At 35.3% G+C, this 23584-nt stretch overlaps 1 protein-coding gene across 1 annotated transcript in view; it reads right to left on the bottom strand.

Moving 5' to 3' along the window:
• Positions 1–10263: 10263 nt before the first annotated feature.
• Positions 10264–23584, bottom strand: part of Ptprq (protein tyrosine phosphatase receptor type Q) — a 199154-nt gene continuing 185833 nt past the window's right edge. The window contains exons 40-45 of the mRNA XM_004650139.2: positions 21207–21341; positions 20900–21025; positions 20242–20390; positions 14660–14795; positions 10672–10795; positions 10264–10420 (exon numbers count right to left, since the gene is read on the bottom strand). Of these exons, the coding sequence (XP_004650196.2) occupies positions 10383–10420; positions 10672–10795; positions 14660–14795; positions 20242–20390; positions 20900–21025; positions 21207–21341 (708 nt within the window). The 3' untranslated portion in view covers positions 10264–10382. The remainder of the gene's footprint in view (positions 10421–10671; positions 10796–14659; positions 14796–20241; positions 20391–20899; positions 21026–21206; positions 21342–23584) is intronic.

Below are 23584 nucleotides of genomic sequence, written 5' to 3'. Positions count from 1 at the left end.
TTGGCATATTTATCTCACAGTTCCATGGATTAGAAAATTTCTTATTTATTTCAAAGGTTTTTATCTCTCCATTTATTACTTCTATGTATGCTAGAGACTTCTGTTGTTTCTGTTTCTGATTCTCTCAGGTTAGTATTAATACATTTTGGTACCTGGTTTGACTCTCTGACACACTTAACACATCTATCAAATTATCTTTTATTCACTTATCATGTATTTAGAAGCCAGGCACTGGGAAGGATATGAGTAGATAGATAGATAGACATGGATATGTAGATATAGGTAGGTATAGGTAGATAGATATAGACATGGATATATAGATATAGATAGGTATAGATAGATAGATACATAGACACATAGTTGATAGAGAGATAGATAGGATATAGAGGTATACAAGTAGATAGATACATAGACACATAGTTGATAGAGAGATAGATAGGATATAGAGGTATACAAGTATTCAGCAAATGAAAGGTTGTGGAACTCTTCTGAGGTCTCTGCTTTGCATATTCCTAAGAAAATTAGTCCCCACAGAATCTCGCTGGCATGTGGATCCCTGCTGACTCACTTCACAGCCACTGGTTTTACTTAGATCCACACAGCGCCAGTTCCTGGACACTCTTTATCTTTAGCCTTGCTTCACCTGCCTGTTATGATACACTACCTCTTACCAGTCTCCTCTCAAGTGACCTGCTAGCCTGGTTTGCCACCTGTTGCTCATTACTGTACTCTCTGGACCCGATGTCTGCCTCCTTGCATGTGCACACTAGCAGCTGAGTACAGACCTGCCTCTGCATCTCCAGCTCCTGCCTCACTCTGGGAATTCATTGAAAGATATCTTGAGACTCACTTACTCTGTCTATGAACCAAATAATTTTTAATGAGTTTTTTTTTAATCGATGCTAAGCCTGAAACATTTCTGTCTTCTTAATAAGTAAACATACTATGATTAAAAAGAAAAAAAGTCTTTAAGATGTAAGGAGATTGACAGGTAATATCTACTTTATCTTGTTTAGTTGCCATACAAATGATCAGTTTTAATTTTTAAGTTTTGAAAGTATGTGTGCTTTAATAGAAAATTTTATGTTTGTATGTGCTTGTATGTGCAGATAAGAATATAGCTACCAGTATTGCTAGATCCATGCCAATATGAGTTTAAAAAAACATATTTTGATATGTACAATACTTAACAAATGTATTAAATTTTCCAACTGTACAGAATCCCTTCAAGTGAACTACAGTTGTTTAAGGGTTTTGAATTATTTAAACCTCTTCATTTCAAAATGAATAACTGTGAACAAATGATATGTTTTAGATGCCACTTTCTTGTCTCTCTACCTTCACCGGGCTTTGATTCAAAGGTGTGTACTCCCCATCCAAAAAGGTTTTTATTTAGCATGTGAGCATTGCTAGAAAACATATTACCATTCAAGCAATTCTATTTTTCTTCTACTAAAATGAAACTTTCAGTGGAACATATTAATCTGTGCTTATCTATCATGTAAGATGCTATGCTAAATGTAATACAGACAAAATTATTAGAAACATGTGGCCTGTGTTTCCAAGCGGCACAGAAATGGAACAAGAGTGAGGAATTCCATTCCATACAATAAGATGGAAATGCCTTCAGAACAGTACAGGAAGTCTAGGTATTAGTGAGGGAGATGTGACTGTCGATGTATGGACTGGGAATGTGTAGCATGTGTCCTTGCAAGCAACTGAACACCAGGCTTTGTTCTTATCTAACTATGACCGTGCCCATTTACCCACCTCTCTACACCCCAGCAAGTGTTTTCAGTTCAAGTTCCATTCCTATTTAAATGGCTAGATTTCCTGCCATAACACGTTTTGCCACCTATAATTAGAATGAAGTTTTGTTATGGAGTCTGCTGTACATTACAATAAACTTTTTCTTAAAAAAAAAATTGGGCTGGAGAGATGGCTTAGCGGTTAAGCGCTTGCCTGTGAAGCCTAAGGACCCCGGTTCGAGGCTCGGTTCCCCAGGTCCCACGTTAGCCAGATGCACAAGGGGGCGCATGCATCTGGAGTTCGTTTGCAGAGGCTGGAAGCCCTGGCGCACCCATTCTCTCTCTCTCCCTCTATCTGTCTTTCTCTGTGTGTCTGTCGCTCTCAAATAAATAAATAAAAAATTTAAAAAAAAAAACATCAATCATGCAGTGGCTTATTGTCCCTAGCTTTCATTCAGACATTTCTACCTCAGCTATGAATTCAAAATAAATCCAGTCTTACATCCAGGAAAAGAAAGAAAGAATGTTATGGGAGACTTATGACTTTAATGTGAGATTACTTAAAAGAGCAATGAAGGTTTCTGAATAGATTAATGTAATGATTGAGCTGCGAAGAAATCAATATTGCAGCAAAGGGTACAGAATTGAAAGATAAATAATTTAAATTAGTATGGAGCAAATCTATTTTGTTCACAGTAGTGAATACCAAAAACCATGATGGACCATGTACTGACTACAAAGCTGTCACTAATTGTGTGACATAAATAAGTTCATTTGTATAAACTAGACTGCTATAGAGAGTATACGGAAGCATCTATTTTGAGAATGGGTGTAGAGTCTATGCCTACTAAATCCAACTAAGTAAGGCCAGAGATATGATCATTTATCTGATGGTCTGTATGTAATACAGTGGGATATGGTGGTGAACATAAGATGCTCTGAAGCCAGACTTCCTGTGTTCAAGTCCAGGATCTTCCATATACTTAATGTATAACCTTGGAAAGTTATTTAACTGCCCTTTACATTGGTTTACACACCTGCAAAAGACAAATAAGTATGTGCCTAATTCCAAAAACTTTCATAAGACTAGTAATTTCATGTTTGTAAATTATTTAGAAAAATAGAAAAGACATGGTAATGGCTTCATAAGGAAAGTTACTGATGTGATGTGGAGGTGGCTCAGTAGTATAACTGAGATCATGTAAATATTAAGACTACAAAATATTTTAAAAACAAAACAAAAAATTAAACCTATGTAGAATAAATTAATTTACTCTTTACTAATTTCATCAGTTTAACAATATGGCATATAAATATGTTTCAAATTTAAAACATTACAGATGCATTTTAAACCCTATAGGTTCTCCTAAAATGCCTTCCAATCTTACCTGCACTCCTCTCACATCCATTGGAATCATGATTCTTCAATTCATGACGTTACACCTGGATTGTAATGGCACTTTCATAAACATTTACTACTTACTATATTTTAGAACATGCACATAAAAATTATAAATATGTTGTAAATATTTCACCATCCTGCGGTATCTTTGATGCACTTTGTTGTATTTGTTTACACAAATAAATAAAGTAAAGTGAACTCTTTGTATGTGTACAATGTAAGGCATTCTACACATGGATATATTTGTGTAAACATCACTGTTCAAGATAAAAAAAATGTTCATTGTATTTCAAATGTTTTATTTTTTCAGTTCAGTCAAATCCTCAACTTTGTCCCTGTTGGGCAGATACTTATTTGATTTCTATAACTACAGGGTAGTTTGACAAATTCTTGAACTTCATATGAACTGATTCTCACAGTATGTACCTTATGGATCTGTCTTCCATCCCTCGGTATGTCTTTCAGTGTTCTCTCTATTCTTGTGGGTATCCCTAGTCCATTCCTATTAATTGATGTGTTCTATTTCATTGCCTAAATAAATGGAACCTTCTTTATTCATTCCTACTGCACTTAGATTTTCCATTTTTTTTTTTTGCTATTATGGATAAAGCTATAAGAACAACAATCAAGGGCTGGAGAGATGGCTTTGCAGTTAAGATACTTGCCTGCAAAGCCTAAGGACCCATGTTTGATTCCCCAGTGCTGATGTAAAAGACAGATGTACAAGGTGGCACTTGTGCCTGGAGTTTGTTTGCAGTGGCTAGAGGCTGTGGTATACTCTCACTCCTTCCCTCCCTCCTTCTCTCTCTCCCCCTTTTTCTCTCTGTCTCTCTCAAATAAATAAATAAATAAGAATGATAATCCAAATCCCTTTCTTTATAAAAATATTTTTGTTTTTATTTATTTGAGAGAACCAGAGAGAGAAAAAGTCAGAAGAAAGGAAGAAAGAGATAGAATGGGCACACCAGGGCATCCAGCCACTGCAAATGAACTCCAAACACATGTGCCACCTTGTATATCTGCCTTATGTGGATGCTGGGAAATTAAACCTGGGTCCTTTGATTTTGTAGGAAAGCACCTTAACTGCTAAGCCATCTCTCCAGCCCCCAAATCTCCTTCTGTCGGTATATTTTCATTTCACTAGCATAAGTGACTAGGATTGATAATGTTAGTTAATAAGGTAACATGGTAGTATGTTTCACTTTTTAATAAATGCCAAACATGAGTGTGTAATCTTATACAGCCATTTCTAGTTGCTACAAATGCAAACCAGGATGTTTTGGGAGTTTTGGTCATTTAACTTTGAATCATTCTACGGGCATGCTGAGCCATCTTATGATTTAAAGTTGCATTTCCTTGATGACATCATTTCATGTCTGGGCCACATATTTATAAATAAACATGTATTCAGAATATAAGTCCTAAGATTTGTAGAATGCTATATGTGTTGTGACCTTTTCCTCTTTATAGTAGCATTTGTCTTGACATTTGGTTTTCTTAATAGTTTCTCTGGAAAGCAAAAGGCTGTTACATACATGAAAATTTCATTGCTATTGTTATTATTCAATGCCATAATTGAGTTTGATGAAATGCTTTTAAGGGTTTGAATATGTCATTCCATGATCTTTATTCTTTCTGACATGTTTTCTTTTCTGTGTTAACCAGAACTGGTATGTTTCTGTTGTTGCTGCCTTTGTGATGGTATCCTGTGATTGAATGTTCTTGCTTTGTTGTGATCTGCCTTGGTATAGGTGTGTATATGTGTTCTCTGAAGAAAAATACTGTGTGTTTATAGAAGTGACAGTAATAATGTGAATGCATGTATGTGAATTTATCTCTGTAGAGTGAATAAAATTCTTCATGCTCTAAATTTATATTTTCAAATACTTTGAGACAAATTCAATTATTTTTTTCAATTTTTTTTTCTGACTCCCTCCCATTTCTATAATTCTGTAATTCTTATCTTAGTTGGATTAAATGAGTTGAAATGTTCTCATAGGCCATAAAGGACCTCTTTTTTTCCAACCTTTATATTTTGGTCTATATTCTTCAGTTTGGATAATTAATCCTAATGCGTCTTAAAGTTTATTTACTTAAACTTCTTCCACAATGTCTAATGTGCTCTTAGTTTTATACCCAGTAAATTCTGAAACCACATATTATAATTTTAATCCCTCAAAGTTTCTTTGTAATATTTTTGTAGTTTTCAATGACATCATCACTTTCTTCTATTAGAATGTTTTCGTATTAAAATGTTTTAGAAACTAGGGAGATGGCTTAGCAGTTAAGGCACTTGCCTGCAAAGCCTAAGGACCCAGGATCAATTCTTCAGTACTGATGTAAGCGAGGTGCACAAGGTGGCACATGTGTCTGGAGTTAGTTCATAGTGACTGGAGGCCCTGTTAGTTCGTAGTTACTGGAAGCCCTGGCATGCCTATTCTCTATCTCTCTCCAATCTCTCTCTCTCTTTCTCTCTCTCTCTCAAATAAATACATAAAATTAAAAGAAGTTTTTGTTTGATGATTCTATCATTTCTGTTATATAGACATCTGCTTTTGTCAATGGACCATTCACCTGGTTACCACTCACATGCATTTCCATATCTATAGAAATTTGTATTTAGATATTGGGAATGTGACATTATTGAATGTTTTTTTTTCCTTCTTAATTTGAAAAGGACTGATGGATTTTTCATTAAAATGTGGCTTATTTTTATATTTTAACCCTTTTAATTTTGGTTTTTTTTTTTTTTTTTTTTTTTAGGAAGTCTACTTTACTAAAGGACCTGGGAGCATTTCTTGAGCCTTACATGTTTGCCACTCATTTTATTGAAGAAAGGATCTTTTGGAGTTTTACATTTAGAAAGAAATTGTACTAATATTACAAATTAACATGGAAATAATTGATAACTTTCTAATATAGTTTTATCCCTCACAATATGATATGTTATTTACCTGACTTATGGTAATGACTTGCATAGAACTGAAGAAATTTTTTTTTTGGCAACCAGAGAAGCTCAGTTTTACCTCAAAGAATACTGTAAGGTTTAAGTGGAATGCTGGTTGTAAATATTCTATAAAACTACAATATACTAAATAACTTCCTTCTAAGATTAATACTTTTAGTGAATACTAACATGAAATGTTACTTTATTTCCTGTCAGGTGCTCATGTACTCCAAGCTGGTATCTCGATGTGTATAGCTATGGAGCACTTTGAACTTCTCATCCTAAGGCCTCAACCTCATGATTGCTATAATTATAGGATCCTCCATCATGCCCAATTGTATGTAATGCTGGGTATTAGACCTAGGGCTTCATGAATGATAGCCATCTATGTCATCTTTCCAGATCCATAGATGATTTGACACACTATTTATTGATTTATTTGAGAGATATATATAGAGAAGGAAAGGGTATACTCTTAATGTAGGAGAATAATGCTTTTTGATACCTTTTATTATATTAATATTAGTTTCAGAGAGCAATATTGCAGGTAATGATTCAGAATATAAGTTTGAATTGTAATATTTTGAAAAAATTAACTTGTTTTTCATATCAATTTATGTTTAAGTATTTGTCTGTATAGTCAGTTTAACCCCAAAATTCCTTGGGAACGCTCTCAGTCAATAGTCTCCTTCAGATAAATCAATATATTGTCAACTTTTTCACTGACAACCCGTGTAAAGACATACATATATGAGACTGCATCACAATCTTTGATATAATAAAAATAAGATGCATAGTTTATATTAATAGTTCATTGTTATTTTTATGTCTAGGGATTTATAGTTACATGTGGGGTATCCTTAATGTGACATTGTTAAATATAGTTTCTTAACTTAATTTATAAAGGATTGAGGGTTTTCTTCCCTTGTAATTAGTTTTCTTTGGATACTAAATATTGACCATCTTGACATCATATAGTTGATTTCATTTTTTAAATCATCGTCATATGTGTTACCTAATCTATAAGAAAATCTCTGTAAAGTCAGTTCCACATAGGAGATCTATACCTATTTATCAACTCATCAACCATGAAATATTATCCATTATAAGATTATAAATTATAGGCTTCTTCATACTTTGTCTTTATAATATAATCCAGGTGAACATTTCAGAAAACTTTCTCTTCCAGGTCTCATCAAAACGTTTTACTGTGAGTTTAAAAGAAAGTTAAGGCCATGAAAAAATAGAATTGGTTATCCTAGTCATGACATGGGCATATTAAATACTTTGCTAAATTTTAACTCCATTTTAAAAATCTAGTATTTGTTATAACATGCAGGAGAAAATGACTCTTATATGACAAGGTCAAAGTTTAATTATCATTTTACAGAAGACTTGTTATGCACCTCTGTAAACCCACAGAAGAAAATTATGCATTTAAGCGCAAGTGCAAGATGAAAGCGGAAGTATCCCCACAGCTGCTGTGGTCTCTGGCCGACCACTCAGAGAGGCTCCAGTTTCATTTGCCTCATATGAAACACATGTTGCTCATTTATTGTACACGTGCTGCAACAAACTGACAAATTGGATCTTAAAAGTTACAGGTGTTCTTCATTACTTTAATTTGCACTTCGTACACACCTATAGGACTTGAGCGTATGCTGGTACTCTCACAGTCTAATTAAGAGACAATTTGTCTATCAATGTGTGAGTTTCACTTCAACCTTAAAGTTTCCTGATATAACAGTAAGCGACGTACATGTAACAGGTTTTTTATGTATTTTCTGATAATTAATTCAAGTCTTGTGAAAAACGTTTCTAATAATTATAAATAAATATATTTACATTGCTGTGATTTTCTTGTACATTCATACTTAAAAAAAAAAATCAGGCAGTAATAGTGATCCTTCACTGCATGCTATATATAATTTCTCAGGATCATCTTATTCTCACTGAAGCAGCGTCTTCATTTTGACATAACCCTCAAGATACTTGGATGAAAACTCACAATCATTCCACATGCAAGGGAACCTGATAAATATCTTTTCATGCATGCACAATGCACGCTGCTCAAAGCTAAAGAAAGAAAACTACTTTCTATGCATCTTATTTATACAGACATCCAGGGTCTAGCCTGTAGATCAACTGAATTTTCTTTTCTACCATTTATCACATTGAAAAATAAACCCTTTCTGGACATGGTGGTACATGACTCCTTCCAGCACTCAGGTGGCTGAGGTGAGAGGATCACTGTGAGTTTGAGGCCAGCCTGGTGGCTGTGGAATGAGTGCCATACAGCTTGGGCTATAGTGAAACCCTGCCTTGAAAAAAATAAATAAATAAACAATAGGGAAAAAATGGATACCCAATTAGTACTGTTTTACTATCTTTCATAAGACAAAACCCATACTGGTTGTCATACATTTTCAATGATGAACATGAAAGAAACTAAAGAACATGTAGTTGAAACATTCAGCAGTTTTTATTGTTTTCCTTTACAACTTCCTATCACATAAGCTTGTAGGTTTGAAAATATACTATATTTATTTATTCTTCTTTGCCATAAAAAGACCAACAGGCAAATTTTACACTTTTCCTCAGGCTACTTGAAAGAATAAATAATTTAATTTATTGGATAGTGATATCTATACTAAAGCTACTCTCTTTGGATGCCTTGAAATATAATTGTGTTTTAATTATATTATAAATTATCATTACCTTTTATATAAAACTATCTTATACTGTTATCATATACATGCTGTTAATATAATTATAAATATTTTGCTATGTAATATGAATTATATAGTTCATTAAGGACCTATGCAATCATGCTGAGCAAGGTAATACAATTCATTAAAAGCCACTCTTGGGCTGGAGAGATGGCTTAGCGGTTAAGCGCTTGCCTGTGAAGCCTAAGGACCCCGGTTCGAGGCTCGGTTCCCCAGGTCCCACGTTAGCCAGATGCACAAGGGGGCGCACGCGTCTGGAGTTCGTTTGCAGAGGCTGGAAGCCCTGGCGCGCCCATTCTCTCTCTCTCCCTCTATCTGACTTTCTCTCTGTGTCTGTCGCTCTCAAATAAATAAATTAAAAAAAAAAAAAAGCCACTCCTTTTTGGCCAAAGACTTAAGATATATGAAATGGTTCTTGTTGTAGAAGAAATAGAATAATTACTATTTATTTTTTACTTTAATTGAAATATGTGACAAGGCATTTTCATATGGTTTGACTAAATACATTATCACTAACTAATAAACTGGAAGTAATTTTTTTTTTTAATAAAATCTCCTATCTGCTACAGCCTGGTTACTTTCTTTAAGTTCCACTAAATGTACTCATAGATGGCATCCCTAGGAAGTGATGTAAAGACCATTTCATATCATATACTTGGAAGCTTCTGTTGGCACTGTGACAGCATGTCATTAGTTTATAAGCTTGCAACACACTGGAATTTTATTACTTTTTATAGATGTCTACTAAGAAAAGCTTCAAAATGGTTAATGGTAGGTTGACTATAATAAGCAAATACTCTTTACACTTGACTATGTATTTAAACACACAATATAGCAGTACAACTTACATCTGAAAGTATACAAAATATAGGCAGGCTAGAAAGGTTACTCTAACTTCAAAGGTGCATATGCACTTTTAATTTTTCTTTACATTTTGCCACCTAAAGATCATAATACAATTTAAATAGACCCAAGTTTCCCCAAAGAGCTACTGTCTGTTGAATAAAGGCTGGGTGATCCCTTCAGTGTCAGAGGGTTACCGTTCAGCTGTTCAGGATCATAAGATGATATCTCACCACTCATAAAACAGAGGATTCAAAACACAGGAGCATACACGGAAGGACAGATCATGATGACAGTTCTGGAAGCCATCCACAAGAAACGTCAGTACCCCAGAGGCCAAAATGACACTACTGAATCAACATCTACAGCTTTTGTTCTAAATGAAACCCAATATTAAGGGGAAAGTCACACTGAATCACCAATGCAAATATGATCATTTTATATTTGGCTTATTATAACAATATAAAGAAGGTCAGAAAAAATATGGATATTATTTTTTAAATATTCTAAATGGATAATGTTTATTCTTTCCATAAAATTATCTTGAATTAGCAATTTATAACAACTGGTCATAAAATAGTCAAACTAGTTAGGCACAGGAACAAAACCAAAAAGATCTTCTTAAGAAAATATATTTCAGTTCAGAAGCATGAGGGGGTAATTTTGGCCCCTGTGATGTAATTTTTTTTCTTCCAGCACTAATCTTTGGTCTTTTACATGGTGGTCTCTTCCCATTCAAGCTCAACATCACCTGTAACAACAACAACATCAAAAATCACATTTCACAAGGCAGTGTTGAAGTTAAAAGTTCAAAAGATTTAGGACTTTCATGACAATATCATAAGGAAGACAGGAAGGCTATTTACCTCAAATTAGGTAAAATAGAAATGAGTGGTTGATGTGTACATTGAACTAGCTTCTAAACCATTTTAAACTTGTGTTTATTATGAAATGATTATTCTCTCTCTACAACAAGTAACAGCACATATTGTGTCTGTTTACCTTCCATGGCATCCAGCGAGTCCATCTTCTGAAGGGTGGAGTAGTTCACAAAACATATGGGCTGGTGACTTCCTTTATTTGATAAGAGATCCAGAATGCACTGGTGTAAGAAGATATACTGTGCCTAGACACCAGAGAAAGAGAGTTTAATTAAACAGTAGAGTTGGAGTTGTTTTCTTATAAAGGAAGTTACACTCTTCCAGTGGAAAGAGGAATAGATTTCAGCACACACGAGTTAACTAAGTTAAAAACAATTTGTCACACTATGTAATTACTTTCCTCCATTTCCACCATAATGTTTGCTAAATTTCTGTGACTTCTTAAAAGCTCAGTAGTTTTAAGTACTTGTTACTAAGTGCCAAGTGTTAATAAAATATTTTATGCTATGATTATGAAAAATGACAAAATCCAGCAAATATGATCATGAGCTTCATTGTTGTTAGATGTAATTCAGTAACTTATTATTATTTATAAATACATTTCTTGTTAGAATACAGATACTCTATTTGATAGATTTGCAAGTAAGCATATGTCTATGCTATCAGCACATTTGGAATACATTTACTGTTTCTGTTAGTCATGTGAATGTTTTTCTACCTAATGTAAAGTACTTGTACTTAATTTATAAATACAAGTTGGTTGGTTACTAAAGTGTGCTAACATCTATCTAGGTTCTGAGCAAGGACTTATGAAGTTTCATCTAGAAGTGAGGGTGGAACACAGTGTCATCTGGATTATTAGTGCTAATGTTGGCCTGTGAGCATGTCTAAATTAGTATGTTCTGGAAAGAAATTAAGGCTATAAAAGTATATATTTTAAAGCATTTTTAGTCTTGCATAAGAAACACTTTGGACTTTAAAGGAATATCATCAAATATTTAGCATGTGTAATTGATTTAGAGGAAGTCTTCAGAAATGGTCATTTTAGTGTCTACTGCTATAATTCTTCAAAACTTTTTTTGAAATTGTTTTATGAATTTGTAGGTCACTATTAGCAATATCAATTTCTTTGTGGATTACAAAACATTTCCAGTAACATTTCACTACTAGGATGGCATTGCTGTGAGAGAAGTCTTTCATAGTCAGTGTTACTCCATCAGCTAAAGCACTGCCTGGCACATAGCTGTAGCAGAATAGGTATTTGTTGACTTAGTCTCTTTTAATTCTCACAGCTATCCAGTCTTTACCATATAAGGGTAGATGTCATTTGAAGAACATGCAAAAGTGATTAGGGGTCATGTTTTGTGCTTGAGGTTGATGCTCATGCAATTGCGTTCAATTTTGTTAAGAAATGAAGCATTTCTATGAATTACAACTTCACTGAATTTTAAGTTCCTCATTAAGGAATTTAAAGTATACCCGAATATATATCTCAAAATGATCTATATCATTGATAGAAATACATTAACACAATATGATTTCTTTGAAAATAATTTACACCTATGAATTCTGGTAGATTCTAAACAGTACATTTGAAGTTACACTTGATATATGAAGATTCTGACTGCCCAGGGCTCATCTTCTTCCCCACTGGAAAGAATGATAGTGTGCTTGCTGCCAAGAGAGAAAGCTGAGCCATGTGAGACAGTCCTAGTGGCTCCAAGATTACACTGTGATCAAGTGTTATTGCCAAGAAGGCTGAGTAATGTCATGAAAATTCAAGTTTCTATCTTGGATGACCATGTTACCTTAAAAATTAAATTTTTCTGTACTCCATTTTCTTGCCTGTGGATCATAAACCCAGTTGTAAGATTTAATATACGTAAAATATGTGAAATGAGATACCCAAACTACAATGTGTACTTTTTTTTTTCTTCTACCACATGAGCTCATGCCAGTTAATTTCCAGAGCCATCCTGAGCAGGAAAACAACAAATCCAGACCAGCCCTTATTCAAGACACTAAAAGGATTCCAGGATGTAGTCCTAATGCAGTGTCCTCTCAGAACGGCCTTCCAAATACATCACAGCTCTCTCCTTGGTGTGATCGCTGCCCCTGTGGTGTCTTTAATGGCTACATATTGCTGCAGATCCTGCTTCCCCACTGCTGCACATGGTTTCTGTAGTATGTGCAGAGATGTGAGCATTTGTCATGATGCTGGAATCACTCCTCAGGGAAACAGAAATAAAACGAGAGATGGCCCTTCTGTATAACTATGCCAGTTTGTAAAGACTAGAGCCAAAATGTAGTTACCTTCTCTTCTTTATTTGCAAGCAGAGAAAGGTAAAGTGAAGAGAAAGAGAGTAAGAAGAGAGAGAGAGAGGATAAATATGGGCACATCAGGGCCTCTAGTCTCTGACTGATTAAATAAGCATGATGTAGGAAGCTTATAACATATTAACTAATAAATTGGGAGGAATTATTAATAGCTGGCCTTGAACACTTTCTTCCATAATGATTAATTCCATAAAGCTATGGGGCCTTGCAAATATTTGAACTTTTATTAGTTAAAGATGGAATCTAGACTAGAAAAAGTATATGTTCTGTAATAGGCAAGAGAGCTAATCACAAACTTGTCAAGACTACCAATCACCAGTGTATTTCCCAAAACATGGGAGGTAAATGTTATCTTTATTTTACACAGATTTATTTTTAACTAAAACCAAGACAAAAATGGAGTTGTAGTAAAGGTAATAGAATTTGCTTGATATTGAAATCCTTATAAGACCTACAGATAATATGATCTCTAGGACTTGCAGGGGGGCCCAATACAAAATGAAATGAAAATCCCTTCTAAAATTATTCAGACAGCATAGCAAACATTAAGCCATGTAAGGAGACTTTTGAGTGTGAGGACCTGTAGTTGCATACTCATAAATCCAGATCTTGTCACATGTCATATTTCATTTTCTAAAGCAGCCCAAGTAGAGCAATACTTCACTCATCTTTGCTCTTAGAACATTTAAGAGTACATGTGGATTATACTACCAAGTTTACATAACCTACCCTAACGGACTTTAAGCGGCTTCTACCAAGATATTATAGATTAAATTTTGTATTTACTGTGCAAGCCCACATAACTGAGAAGAAATTGGTAGACCTAATAGTCATCATTCTTTTAGAATGATCTTATAGACATATCACCAGACAAAAATTATAGTCATCTAATAACACAAGATAAATTTTGAAAAATGTTCATTCCATAGATATCTGCATTTCCTGGTGGAAAAATGTCTATATTTATATGGTGCACAGAGTCCAATTAAACAATACAGACAGGAACACTTTGCATATTTTACTTAAAGAAACTTGGGTTTGAAATTTGGCTCTGGATATCTTGAAATATTACTTATCTTCTGGGAACATCTGCTTCCTTACTTGTAAAGTAGAGCCAATAATACCTAGTCTGCTGAGTGGGATTACAGGCCCTGATTTACAAATAGAGGATTGCACAGGATTAACTAAAACAATAGGTGTACAAAACCTGGTATATTACTTTGAACTCATTAGGTGCTCATCAAAGCACTATTAGTCTCATTACTAGTACAATGTGTGCTTTATTAATGAAGAAAAGACTATGTTATACATATTTTGACTCCAAATCAAAACCTCAAAATGAGTTAGTTAGCTTCATTACACAAATATGGAACTGAAAAAAGTAGATAATTGAAATATATAGAAACTCATTAAAGTCAGTATTTTAAGGAGTTTTCCCAACTCTTTTAGCAGAATTAGTTCAAATTTATTTTCTAAGATCCCTAAAGTTGTCAAATGATAAATGCAATTCAATCTTTTATAAATTGTTTTTTATATGTCTATCTGTATAAGTAAATTGGATGAACAGTCAGTAACAGTACTTAAATGGTATCTTTAGTTCTGCCATATGCTCAGCATGCTTCACCTCCACAAGAGGCTTATAAGGTAGGCAAGTGGGTTTCCCAAAGGCAAATAAGCTTAAACATACTTGCATGAACATCCCTGCGCCAAAATGCTCCCATGAGGGAATTCGAGCACTAGAAGAAGACTGCGTATAGGCTTAGACAGCTCACCAGGTTCTGCACCATGCACATTCTTTCACTCCTCAGCTCAGCGACTAGTCCGTATATATCCACAAAGTCATGGTCGTTTATATGTTGTGTTAAGTGGTCCAGAGCAATGAAAACTCCAGTTCTTCCAACCCCAGCACTGCAGGAAGGGCGACATGAGCATCATTCACCAGAGCTTTGTTCATGTCGGTGCTCATGAGCATATGAGTTATAGTGAAAACAGTTCTAAAGTTTCTTTTCTTATTCAGAAGAAGGGTTTTCTATGAAGTTTCTTTGGATTTTGATTGTTGCCCAAACTGTTTATGTACAGCAAGATGCTTATCGTTAATGCTTTATCAAATATTTCATTTTTCTCTTCTTATACCTTTTATTTTTTGATACCTTACAGTGTATGAAGAAGTATACAGGTTAATTTTTTATAATTCCTACTATTATCATTTATTGTTATTATAATTGCATTACCAGGGATCTGAGCCACTGTGTTGTATTACTACACAGCATTCTATCAGGGAGCTATACCCAGCACTATTTCAAAACTTAATACCCTAAACTCAATGCTGGCAATATTTTTAGTTACCAATATAAACACCAAATTTTAAATGTTAAGTATTTGTCCCATACAGATTTTCGTCTATGTTATATTGAAAACTAAACAACTTCTGATATGGATGCTTTGATAGTTTCTAAAATTTTAACCTCTTATAGATAATGTAATTAAATTTTACTTAATAAACATTAACTTAATGCTCAAGGGCAGGTGCTTCATAGAAATACTTGATTCATAGACCTCACAAGATTGATTCAGAAATTCCTATCAGAAAGGCAGGGTCTCTATGTACTTAAATGGTTACTATAAAAAGTAAATCCAGGGCTGGAGAGATGGCTTAGCGGTTAAGCGCTTGCCTGTGAAGCCTAAGGACCCCGGTTCGAGGCTCAGTTCCCCAGGTCCCACGTTAGCCAGATGCACAAGGGGGCGCACGCCTCTGGAGTTCGTTTGCAGAGGCTGGAAGCCCTGGCATGCCCATTCTCTCTCTCTTCCTCTATCTGTCTTTCTCTCTGTGTCTGTCACTCTCAAATAAATAAATTTAAAAAAAATTTAAAAAAAAAGTAAATCCAAAATAAAAAAGGTCACTTAGTCTTTGAAATATTATTTTAAACCATACAAAACTGCCATTATTCAAGGTAAGTTATAATAAAATATCCATAATTTCCTATGATTCAATTGAAACATTTGTGCTATAATTTAAAATTAATTAAGGTAAACCACATCATGAACAGAGTCACCAGTTATGGAATCATCATCATCCTTGGAAAGCTGTACATTGCACTCAGCATCTAGAAATACAAAGTCCCGGCATTTAATGAAACTTACACTCCAGGGAATAGTGACCAGAAAATAAACACAGGCAAAGAATGTGTCTGGGGTAAATAATGAGCAAGAAGAAAGGGACACTGAACCAGGCTTAAGGAGATAGAGGGTAAAGAGGTGAATAGGGACATCCCTCGAAGCTCCTCTGGTAACGTAACTCAAAAAATAAATTTTTTTTTTTTTTGTTCATTTGTATTTATTTGAGAGTGACAGACAGAGAGAGAAAGAGGCAGATAGGTAGAGAGAGAATGGGCACGCCAGGACCTCCAGCCTCTACAAACAAACTCCAGATGTATGTGCCCCCTTGTGCATTTGTGGTTTGCAGGTCCTGAGGAATCGAGCCTTGAACTGGGGTCCTTAAGCTTCATAGGCAAGCACTTAACTGTTAAGCCATCTCTCCATCCCTGGTAGTGTAACTTTTAAAAAGAAGTACAGGCTGGAGAGATGGCTCAGTGGCTAAAGGTGCTTACTGCAATTTCTTTTTATGGTTTTTTTTTTTTTTTTTTAATGGGCTTTCAAGATAGGGTCTCACTCTAACCCAGGCTGACCTGGAATTCACTCTGTATCTCAGGATGGTCTCAAACTCATTGAAATCCTCCTACCTCTACATGCCTAGTGCTGGGAATATTTTTTAGTGTGTACCACAGTGTCTGGATCACTTGCAAAGTTTTATGGCCTGGGTTTAATTCCCCAGCACTCATGTCAAGTCAGATACACAAAGTGCCTTAGGTGTCTGGAGTTCATTTGCAATGGCATGAGCCCCTGATTTCCCAGTTTTTCATATTCTCTCTCTTTCTTTCCAAATAAATAAATAAAAAATATAAAAGAAAATTAAAAGAAATAAAATATAAAAAGAAGTAGACAAAGGTTAGAGAGTTTAGCAGGTATGTATCATGGAAAGGACCATTGTTGCCTGAAACTGCAGAATGAAGATGCCTGGAAGTGGGAGCTGTGTCCAAAGAGCAGAGACCACAGGTAGGGGAATAGTGGGGAGGTGAGAGATTTACAGGTACCTGAATAATTGTTGGTTGGTTAGCTATGGGACATGGATGAGAAAGAAGAAATGTAAAGATGACTCCAGGGTTTCATTTCCAAGCAAAATGAATACAATATTTATTACTGTTAACACATACAAATGGTGACTTTGGAGATGACATCTGATGTTCTGCTTTGTGCAATCAATTATCATTTTTAGATAATTTTTAGACATTTAGACTGGCATTTAGAATTGGGAGCTAAATGTAGAATTATAAAATTGAGGTAAGAAGTCATAGATGAGAATAAATAGCAAACAATTAAAAAAGTTATTTAAAAATGATCATCAAAAGGAGTTGAAGAGCTTAGTTCAGTCAGTAAGGGGATTGCTGTTCAAGAATGAGGACTGAGCTGGGTGTGGTGGTGTACGCCCTTAATCCCAGCACTTGGGAGGCAGAGGTAGGAGGATCACCGTGAGTTCAAGGACACCTTGAGTGAGACTCCATAGTGAATTCCAGGTCAGCCTGGGCTAGAGTGAGACCCTACCTCGAAAAACCAAAAAAAAAAAAAAAAAAAAAAGAATGAGGACTGGGGTTAGGACCCCCAGCACCTAAGTTAAAGCCCAGCATAACACACACTTATACTCCCAGCATAGGACAGCAGAGACAGAAGGATCTCTGGGGCTTGCTGGCTAGCTAGTTCAGCTCACTTGGTGAACTTCACTCTCAGTAAGAGACCATGTCTTAAAAATAATGTGAAGATCAATTGAGGAGGACATGTGACCTTGTTCTTCGGCCTCCACATGACCGAATACGTTCCTGAAAGCATACACACATAGAAAACGCATCCACATATACAGACACAATCATACCTGCATACGCATGCAAAGAGGAAAAAAAGAGTTTGAACCAAGGCTCCTTATTTAGGTGTACAATACTGCTCCCAGATACTATAGGTTACTAAATGCAAATTTCATTGCCAGGGTGGAACACCACCCTATTAGCTATTGGTCAGCATGACCCTTGAGCCCCCATCCCTCAAAAAAAAAAAAACACTAGAAGCTATTGTCATTCCTCTTTGTTTCCCATAAATACTACATGATAAGGCCTTATTACTGAAATCATTGCATGCTTTGGTTGCAAGAGATAGGACAATCAAGCTATAACTGAGCTGTGACCTTCCTCCTTGATGGCTGGCTTTCACAGTGACAGAAGGTAGGAAAGAACTATCCAAGCAGCTAGGCAAGGGTGAGAAATGACATTAACAATCTGACCCATTGGTGGGCTCTGTATGTGATTCACTGATCTGCCAGGCAAGCTGTGACCACTGGTGGCACAGTGACATAAGCATTAAGGAGGTGACTCACATTTTTCTGGTTGGAGTTGAGGCTTGCTCCACAGGAGGAAATTCATGTCTGGTACTATAAACCTGTTAGAAAGTCCTTGGCTAGTGGAAAAGCTACTACGGTGATTTTGCTAAATGTAGGTATTGTGTCTGTCCAGTGGCCCTCTTAATATTTATGATTCTGTCCAGAGGCTGGTGCTGCTCCCAGGTTTGATCAGAAAGGCTTTGTTTTGCAGTAGCTGGTGGTTATTGCAGAGACTCATGACTAGTCAAAGTGCTAAGAAGTAGTAACTTTGAGTATCCAGCTACACCAGTTCTTCCAAGGCTCAGGGAACATGAGTAAAAGATGGTGGACAGACTGTAAGAGCTGGGGAAAGAGAGTACTGTGGAATGCCATCTTCCTGCAATGAAATGGTAGTTGTGCTCAGGAGCTTATGGTAATTGTGGTTGCCTGCACAAGATTGAGCCCAGCAACAGATGGAGGAGGAGCTGACTGAACCCTCCCTCTCCCTGAGGAGCTATTAACATTTAATGGTTGCCAAGGGAAGAGGAAACATTTTCTTCAATGGGGTAACCACGGCTAAATTGCTCATGCTTTAGTAAATAATCCCATGCTCATCAAAGCATCCCTATAAACGCATTGGAACACACACACACACACACACACACACACATTAAGAAAAGGACCAGAAGTTTGAAGATAGGAGTGGATACTAAGGATGGAAAGGTTTAAGTGGGCAAGGAAAGATGGGGAGAAAAGGGAAAGAATGGAGTGGGGTGGTAATTTAACCATAACTACAGATACATAAAAAATATAGAAATCTGCTACTTTGTTAATTAAGATATATATTATTTTAGGGCTGGGGAGATTGCTTAGCAGTTAAAGCACTTGCTTGCAAAGCCTAAGAACCCAGGGTCGATTCCCCAATACCCATGTAAGCCAGATACACAACGTGGCACATGTGACTGGAGTGGCTGGAGGCCCTGGTTCAATGATTCTCTCTCTCATAATTTACATCTTTCTCTCCCTCTCTCTCAAATAAAATAAAAGATTTTTTAAAAAGCATTATGTATTTTAAAACTAAAAATTAATTTAAAATGTAAAAGACACTAATAGACAAATTATACTAATTTGAGGAAACCGTTATGTATATAAAGGTAAATTAAAATAAGAGGGTGAAAATGAAGCTTTGATTTTTTTTGTCTTATATGCCTCATAAACAGAGTAATTATTCAGATACTACATAATGAGCAAGTATTTATTTTACTCCAATTTAAAATATTCACATGTTCATGAAAAATAGGTAGGGACAAGACCCTGGTGTCCCATATCCCATATAGCACATTCAAATATAAAGAATAAGTAAATAAATATTTAAAAATAAAAATTTAGAAAATCCTACACAAACTGACATATGCATGTCTAAAAGGTTATCATTGAAACAAACTTTTTTTTTTTTTGATTGTTGTTCAAGGTCAGGTCTTGCTCTAGCCCAGGCTGATCTGGAATTCACTAGGTGGTCTCAAACTCATGGCTATCCTCCTACCTCTGCCTCCCAAGTGTTGGGATTAAAGGTGTGTGCCACCGTACTTGGCTCACTCACTTTAAAATATTTGGAAGGCCTTTGAGAAGTATAATTTAGTCAATCATTGAGAAAAAAATCCTGTCCTAGCATAATTTTCCCTTGTTTTAAGACACTTTCATCACTCATTTTATTTCTGGCATTTAACTTTGAGAAAGTTATACCCAACAAAATGCCTGGAAATTGTAAGTTGAAATTAATCTAAATTAATATTCCTTAGGAAAACAGAAGTTCACATTATGAAAATATAAAGACCACACTTGTTTTCAAGACCATTCCTGTTACTTAATAGACACTAACTCCATCTGTCTTACCTGCAATGAACAATCATAGGAGTAGTGTCATGTGCTCTGCTTGCTCGGACCAACTTCACAAAGTGAATTAGAGGGGTACTGTTTTCTGGAACCCCATGCTCAGGCCAACCCGTGAAGTTGCACTGCCGGACAGTCATGCAGTCTCCATGCTTAACAAATGGATGGATTAAAGAAAGATCACAGTAAATAAGCTTGCAAATAGATCTTAAGATGGAGTACTGAATATCTGAGTGCTGTATAACACTTTGTAATTAATTAATTAATATGGGTTTTGAAACAATTTTAACCTAAAACTTAAACAAGTACATCCATCACATAAAACACAGGCAATGAATATTATGTCAGAAGTCTAAAGCCCTGAGGCTATTCTCTGTGTATTTAGCGCTTTATATAAATAAATACAGTGGGATCCTGCACTGGTTCTATTGCGCTGGGTCTGGATTAAAAATAAAATCAGCTCTGTAAGATATATATTTTGGAATTAAACAGTAATGTATATACAGAAGCCAGATATCATTCAAAAGTTGTAATTAGAAAACCTAGAAAGGCATGGTGGAATACACAGAGATACTTGCATGAGATAGTTGTAGATGTTAGCATTACTTTGTACATTCATATCATCTTCATAGTATAGCATATATTTTCCCCTCTTTTTTACCCTTTCAATTTTCAGATCCCTGATGGTCCAATCTAAGTGAATTTCTTCCATAAGCTTTGTAATCACTATGTCTCCAAAAACAGTGACAGGTTTGTTGTCCTCTGGCCAGTACTGATGGCATCTGATCTGCATTCAAAGGAAATCACTGGTAACCAGTCATTGTTATATTGACTTTTACCATAATTATTATTAATATTTGAAAGCCACTTTATATATAGCAAAGTCATTGATGATTTAGCTGGAATATCCACAAACATTAAAGTAATTGAAAAATAACAAATTGTCAAAAGATTTTCATATCACTTACCCGCCCTTTCTCAAAGCACTGTGTTAACATCACTAATGTTTTTGCTCTGGTTTCCCATACCATTCTCCAGAAATCTCCAACTGTTCCTGGCAATGGGCCTTGTGTAGCAATAAATTCATTTGGACATAAATAGCCCTAAATGGATAGAATTCCACATACAACATCAATATTTACACCAGAAAAGAACATTTTCACATTTTGATCAATACCTGAAAATATATTAGTCATAAAGTGATGTTATCTATTATTTTTTTTAAATTTTGTAATGGTAAATAAACCCAAATTTGCAATATGAAATTTTACCTCAAATCCAACAGATTATAAGAAATTTGTTGATTGATTGTGTATAAGGTATGATAGAAATAGATGAATCAAATAATATCTCAATTATTTGTTGAGGAAGCCTTCAAGATAAGAAAATTTATATAGAAAATCAGGAATTCAAAATGCATTAAAATTGAAATAACTATTAGTCACTTAGGTGGAAAATGACAGAAGTAAAATGAGTGATGAAAGTGTATTAAAAAGGCCTTGTAAGAATCATAAAAGTTCAATCTAGAAAGATGCATTTGAAAGTTATTAGTATATTAGTCTTACATAATAACATAAGAATAGATGAGTTTGGGATGTGGCAGAAAGCTCAAGACTTGAAGTGAAGCCTGTATCATTCCTATGTTTGCACTTGGGAATGACAAGAAAGTCTAGTTATACCAAGACAATGGCTCTGAGCTACTGACAGATGCAGTGAGATAGAGACTGACATTTCTAAGTTTTCTGAGTAACATGGTGAGCTCAAAAATACTAGTTTAAGTGTTGAGCTTGCCTATTATCAAAGATGAATGTGAGTAGAAGGAATAATTGATAAGGAAGAAAATGAATTCTTTAAGGGGTTCTACTCTAAATGCTATATAGTATTATAAGAGAAAAAAACGTGGTGTTTTTTTTTAATTCATCTGTAGTCCTGGACCTTGAATGTGGAGGTAGGAAAATCAGAAATTCAAGTTCATGCTCAGCTGCATAGTGAATTCTAGGCCATCCTAGGCTATTGGAGAAAAGGCCTCAAGAAAAGGAAAAGAAAGAGGCAGAGGCAGAGACAGAGAGAGAGAGAGAGAGAGAGAGAGAGAGAGAGAGAGAGAGAGAGAGAGAGAGAGAGAGAGAGAGAAAACCAATATGGTATTAAAGAACTGGTTATCAAGCCCTTTTTTGTAAGGTGTGTAAGGTGGAAAAGATAAGAGTCTATTTTTTGACTTTTTTTTTTGGTTTTTCGAGGTAGGGTTTCACTCTAGCTCAGGCTGACCTGGAATATACTATGTAGTCGCAGGGTGGCCTTGAACTCATGGCGATCCTCCTACCTCTGCCTCCCGAGTGCTGGGATTAAAGGCATGCGCCACCACGCCCAGCTTTGTTTGACTTCTTAAATAATAAAATTTATGGGACAGAATAAAAAACTTTAGTCATGTTCTTAATGTAAGGAACTGGCTCACTGGAGGATTGTTATTATTACTACAGGTTATTGGAAGAAGTCAGGAAGGTAATGGGCAGGGCAACACCTCAAAAACACTATACAGATTTTAATATGACCAAGAACTGTGACAACTGTATTGCTAGAAAAGCAGTGATTCTGGTGTTAAATCTTTAAGAAGTTTTGAGGAGTACCTTAGGAAATAGTAAACACTCAAGAGGAGTATTAGGTCCTATATTTGATGTCATGAATTGAAGTTAGAGAGTTTTAGGGAGCAGAGGGAAGAATGGACATTGAGGTATGAGGTAGCTGCGTCCTTCTTTATATTTTATGTAGAAAAGACACCCCCCTTAGTAAGAAATGTTTAGAAGGCATTATACTTAAGGGGGAGTAGGTTTGATATAGAGTTATATAAACTATACATTGCATGCTATATATTAAACTTCACACTGCATAATATTACATATATGCATGTAAAATATTTAGGGAGTAGGCTTTCTGTAAAAGTTTGTTAGCAATTATTTTCAAAATAATATTATATGGTCTTAATTTTCCAGGATAGTTAAACCTTATTTTTAATGCTTTTTAGTATGCCATATATCAATATGCCATCTATCATTTAAATTCATTGTTATATACCTACAGCCCCATGATTTTCATATAGAGAAACTAAGTAGATTTTCTTCCAGCAAGGGGGATTTTTTTTACTGAAAGATTAATCAGAAGTTAAGTTTTGTCTTAGGGAAAATGTTTGAAGCTCTTCCGATGTATCTTATGAAAATGGAGAAAGGATGCTATTTCTTTTTATTACCCCTGCCTCTAGTTTTGCATATCTTATGTAAACTTCACTTCATAGGAGAAGAAACTCATCACCTAGAAATCTTGGCCCCAGTGGTTTTATGTCTGTCTAGTAGTG

Source organism: Jaculus jaculus, chromosome 6 (genome assembly GCF_020740685.1).
Source record: "Jaculus jaculus isolate mJacJac1 chromosome 6, mJacJac1.mat.Y.cur, whole genome shotgun sequence".
Lineage (NCBI taxonomy): Eukaryota > Metazoa > Chordata > Mammalia > Rodentia > Dipodidae > Jaculus > Jaculus jaculus.
The sequence above is the reverse complement of the archived record's forward strand: the minus strand, read 5'-3'. Positions and strand labels throughout refer to the sequence as shown.